The following is a 4,186-nucleotide window of genomic DNA, read 5'->3' as shown; positions in this document are numbered from 1 at the left end:
TCAAAAGACAGCATGTAAAAACTACAATAAATTACAAGTTATAATGACGTGTCTCTGTATTTGAATATAGCATGAGTTGACAATATCATTTTAGATATTAAAATGAACAATTCATCTGATGAAGTACTCAGGCTGCTATTCAGATTTAAACAAAATCAATCAATATCAAATTAAATTAATATTGATACCAGAACTGTACAATTCTGGTATTAACATTAATACAATATAAAACAATTCATATAAATGAAAATCTTATTACCCAACGATGACATTTATTTAATATAATAATAGTTAAAATATTTCTTGGTTAACATAACTATACCTTAACAAGAAATGCATCCTCACTTCCAGCCTAGAACAAAAAAACTGCACTGCATTATTTCAAATAACTATCTCTACTGTGCACAAGCCTCTTCTGTTATTCTATTTTCTTTATGAATAAAAGTATTTTGTTAATATGAAGAAAATACTTTGAGATCAAATTTGTATAACTAGAGAACAATCCCTAGGCCAGGTGGTTTTTTTTTTTTTCAACAAAACATCACTTAATGTACATCAGCATTGTACCACAGTTCTACAAGAAGTACACTAAACTAATTAAAGAACTGAAGGGGCATGGGTAGAAGCTTATCACACAAAAAATAATAATAATAATAAATTAAAAAAAAAAAAATTATTTTCACTAAATGAAGAATTTACCATCACATAACAATATGCAAAAATTTTTTTCCAACCTTTTTAATGTCTATTTAGGAAGCATATTTCAAGAGAGCAGTATTAATTATACATTTCTGTAGTCCAAGCTTATTTCTAATAAAATTATAAGCTGAATATTAGCCAACCAATATTTTAATACTCCATTACTTTGAAATGTAGACAACCAATGCTAAATTAATATTTAGTTGTAATGGAGTGTGTTAACTGGCTGTTAATATTCAGCTTTGGATAGTTATGGAAATGGAATAGGTAGGCTTACCTTACAATAGATGAACTGTGAATATTAAAAGCAAGTTTTTTTTTTTATCTTTTCAGATAAGTCCCCTCATTTTTTTATATTCTTCAAGATTTAGTGATCGCTTTGGTGCATTGTCCCTGATTGCAGCTGAAGGACGAGCAGCTGCAGATACAGCTGGAATCAATGGCACCTCCAAATCAATTTTAATGTCAAAATTATGAGCACTAAATAAGTCTTCTTCTGGATGATTCTCTTGCTTCTGAACCACTTTCTTTTCATTTTCATTTTCTGTTTCAGTTTCAATTTCCTTTGCCTTTGCTTCTTTTTCTAGTTCTCTTTGAAATTCACGTTTTTTCTTTTCTTCCTCTCTTTTTCTTTGCTCCTCTAGTTTCCTCAAAATTTCTGCACTGATAGGTGAGTCACGAGATTTTGTAACTAAAGTAGGTGCACATCTTCTTCGTGTAAAAGGGTCAGCAGTATATTTGTCTTTATTTAATTTTGCTTCTTCAATTATGGCTTTCTCAGCTTCAAGAATATTTCGCTGTCTGTTTCTTTCATTGATATAGCTAATTGCACTAATACTACTTGTTCTTAATTTATCTAATTCTTTGGCCCTTTCTTCTAATTGTTCTAATTCAGCTGCCAATCTCTGTGCTTCTTCTTCATTATTGTTCTGTTCTGCCATCTCCTTCATTTTCATTAAATGAGTTTTCCTCATAGCATAATTATGAGGATTTTTTTTAAATCTTTCTTTTTCCTTTACAATGGTTTCTATATCATCATCTTTATATTCATAATTTAAAGCATTCTGTATATCTTTGAGTTTTCGATTGACATCCTCTAATGTTGGTAGGTTGACAGAATCCAACATCAATGTTTCTCTCCATTTGAAAAATTCTGTATCTGTAAAGTCCTGATTTGAAACAAATTCTAAGCGAAAGATACGCTCCTGTCCCCCATGCTTTAATTTTAATCCTTTATTTGTTCTTGTTTTACCAAGTTGATAAATTTTTCCTGTTTCCACAATGTCAGTAATTTCAGCAACTCTGTAAACAGGCCTGTCATTATTTGTTCCAATTCCAATCCTAACAAAACAACCTGTTATGGTTTTATTAAAAAATGGAGCATGAACCCATCTTTCTAATTTGTGCCGGGACAACCTGATCTGACTTAGCTGTTCTCTTGTATTCACAAACTGGGGTTTCTTTGAAGTTTCTTCTTCATCTTCACTTCTTGAATGGTAAGATGCTTCACTACGATCATCTCGATCTGAACCACTACCTTCATCTTCATCATCATCTGAATAAATATCACTGGCCTTTAATTTTTTCACTGTTTGTTGAGGTTCTTCTTCAGGAGGTTCTTCATCTTCCTTTTGCTGATCTTGATCATTTTCAGTTTTCTGCTGTTGCAGTTCAGCTTGCTTTTTCTTCTTCTCTCTTTCAGCTTTTAGATCTTTTATGGCTTGTGCTTTTTTATCTAACTTATCTTTCTTCTCTTCCACAGTTCTTCGGCGTTCTTTGCTACGTACACTAACTTCATTTTTTTGTTTTAATTCATCTTTCTTTGCTTTACGTTTCTGTTCTTTTTTCTTTGCAAGACGCAATTTCTTCTCTATTTCAAACCTGGTTTTTAATACTTCACGTTTTTCAATTCGATTAAATAGTTCTTGCTCTCTTTCTTTTTCAGTCATCTGAGCCAATCTTGCTTGATCTTCAGCATCACCCATAAGATTTTCATCATATCCATCACTAAATTCCTCTTCAACAGATGAATCACCACTTTCTGAATTCTGAGCTGAACCACTTGCGGAATCTGAAACTTCTCCTTCTTCAGGCTCAGAACTAGATGCATGTTCACTTCCTTCATCACTCTGTGAAGAGCCCTGCTGGGTTTTTTTAATTCCCTTTGCTTTACCCTGCTTATTCTTTTTGTTTTTCGTACCTTTTCCATCCACAGTCCAATCATCATCACTCTCAGAAGTTTCCGATTCAGAATCAGGTTGATGACTTGTCACTTCTGACTTAGGTGGTTCTGATTTTTTAGCTTCACTGCTTTCTGAATCCGCTCTTTTCCTTTTTGCCAATGACAAAAGTTCTTCATCTAAGTCTTCTGGACTGTCACTATCATCACTACTTGAATCGATAACGATTCTATTTTTCTTCCGTTTCACCATTGTCTATGGAGGCATACAAATATATAATGCTTCTATTTTAAGGTAAAAAAATCAAAACACAAATGAATTTTCAAATGTTTATCTTAACCTTATATTTCCGCTCACAGCAGTTCATCCCGCTAACCTGAAAGTAAATACAGCAGAACGTCATAGAACAATTACGAAGCACCATGAAATCTTCTTACATGAAGATTCTCAATACAGTACAATGAGCGCCACCTAGAGAAATATATTTCTAGTGTCTATTGAGAGGCATTCAAATATAAAATAATGCTTATTTTAAGAAAAAAATCAAACACTTAAAGTAATTCTTAAATGGGTAAATAATTAGTTTATGGTGCACCCTTCAAAATGGCGGCGAGGAGAAGAGGGGGAAAAGTAGTGATTAACGAATTGTGACTCCGCCTACTCACTACTTTCCCGCTATTCTCCTTGGACGACGGATGTCAAGTGGCACAGCAACAAATACGGCGGCTGAAGACAGGATAAATCCAATAATTTTAAAAATTCAAGTTACAAAAATACACATTTTTCGTGGATCAGTAATTAGCATAATATTTGTAACAAAAATTAACACCACGTGCAACACTGAAAAAAAAAAAAAAAAAAAAAAAAATTAACACCATGTGCAACACTGAAAAAAAAAAAAAAAAATTAACACCACGTGCAACACTGAAAATTACTGATGCCCGTCAACAGAAATGTTAAAAGGCCAGAAACCTTATCAATCGAATTATGTTTTCTAAACGATCCAACACTTTCACACTAATATTTTGCAGGAATAAGTCATCCAGTTAAAGAGCAAGAAGGCAAAGCAAAAAGTAAATCACAAGCAATCGAATAATCACTGATAACTACACGATTTCACGCTGAAAATTGCCTATGCCCGTCAACAGAAATGCTAAAACGACAAAAAACAACTTACCTCATCAATCGAATTATATTTTCTAAACCCAACATTTTCGAATTGACATTTCGTAGGAAAAATCAACCAAAACAACAGACACCCGTCTCAAACAAGGGAGACAAAAAGTAAGTCACTAACAATCGAATAC

General features: G+C 32.8%; 1 protein-coding gene across 3 annotated transcripts; it reads right to left on the bottom strand.

The window, feature by feature from the left end:
• Positions 1 to 863: 863 nt before the first annotated feature.
• Positions 864 to 3,366, bottom strand: LOC150086958 (RNA polymerase-associated protein RTF1 homolog). 3 transcript variants are annotated; one of them, XM_090372843.1, is made up of 2 exons: positions 1,364 to 3,366; positions 864 to 1,288 (listed from the first exon to the last, which is right to left on the bottom strand). In XM_090372843.1, exons 1-2 carry the CDS (start codon positions 3,129 to 3,131, stop codon positions 1,029 to 1,031), a joined length of 2,028 nt encoding a protein of 675 aa, XP_090228969.1. In that variant the 5' UTR covers positions 3,132 to 3,366; the 3' UTR covers positions 864 to 1,028. The 3 variants fall into 3 exon arrangements, with proteins under 3 accessions (XP_090228969.1, XP_090228970.1, XP_090228971.1); XM_090372844.1 differs by having other exon boundaries at positions 864 to 1,282; XM_090372845.1 differs by having other exon boundaries at positions 864 to 1,276.
• Between the last annotated feature and the right edge of the window lie 820 nt (positions 3,367 to 4,186).

Source organism: Mastigoproctus giganteus, chromosome 4 (assembly GCF_048544385.1).
Source record: "Mastigoproctus giganteus isolate SK-2022 chromosome 4, ASM4854438v1, whole genome shotgun sequence".
Classification (NCBI taxonomy): Eukaryota; Metazoa; Arthropoda; class Arachnida; order Uropygi; family Thelyphonidae; genus Mastigoproctus; species Mastigoproctus giganteus.
The sequence above is the reverse complement of the archived record's forward strand: the minus strand, read 5'-3'. Positions and strand labels throughout refer to the sequence as shown.

Excerpts from the sequence above, each read along its gene's own strand:
- LOC150086958 (XM_090372843.1), bottom strand. The coding sequence starts at position 3,131 with ATGGTGAAACGGAAGAAAAATAGAATCGTTATCGATTCAAGTAGTGAT. Across the intron at positions 1,289-1,363 it reads ATCTCGTGACTCACCTATCA|AACTAGAAAAAGAAGCAAAG; the intron begins GTGCAGAAATTT and ends AATTTCAAAGAG.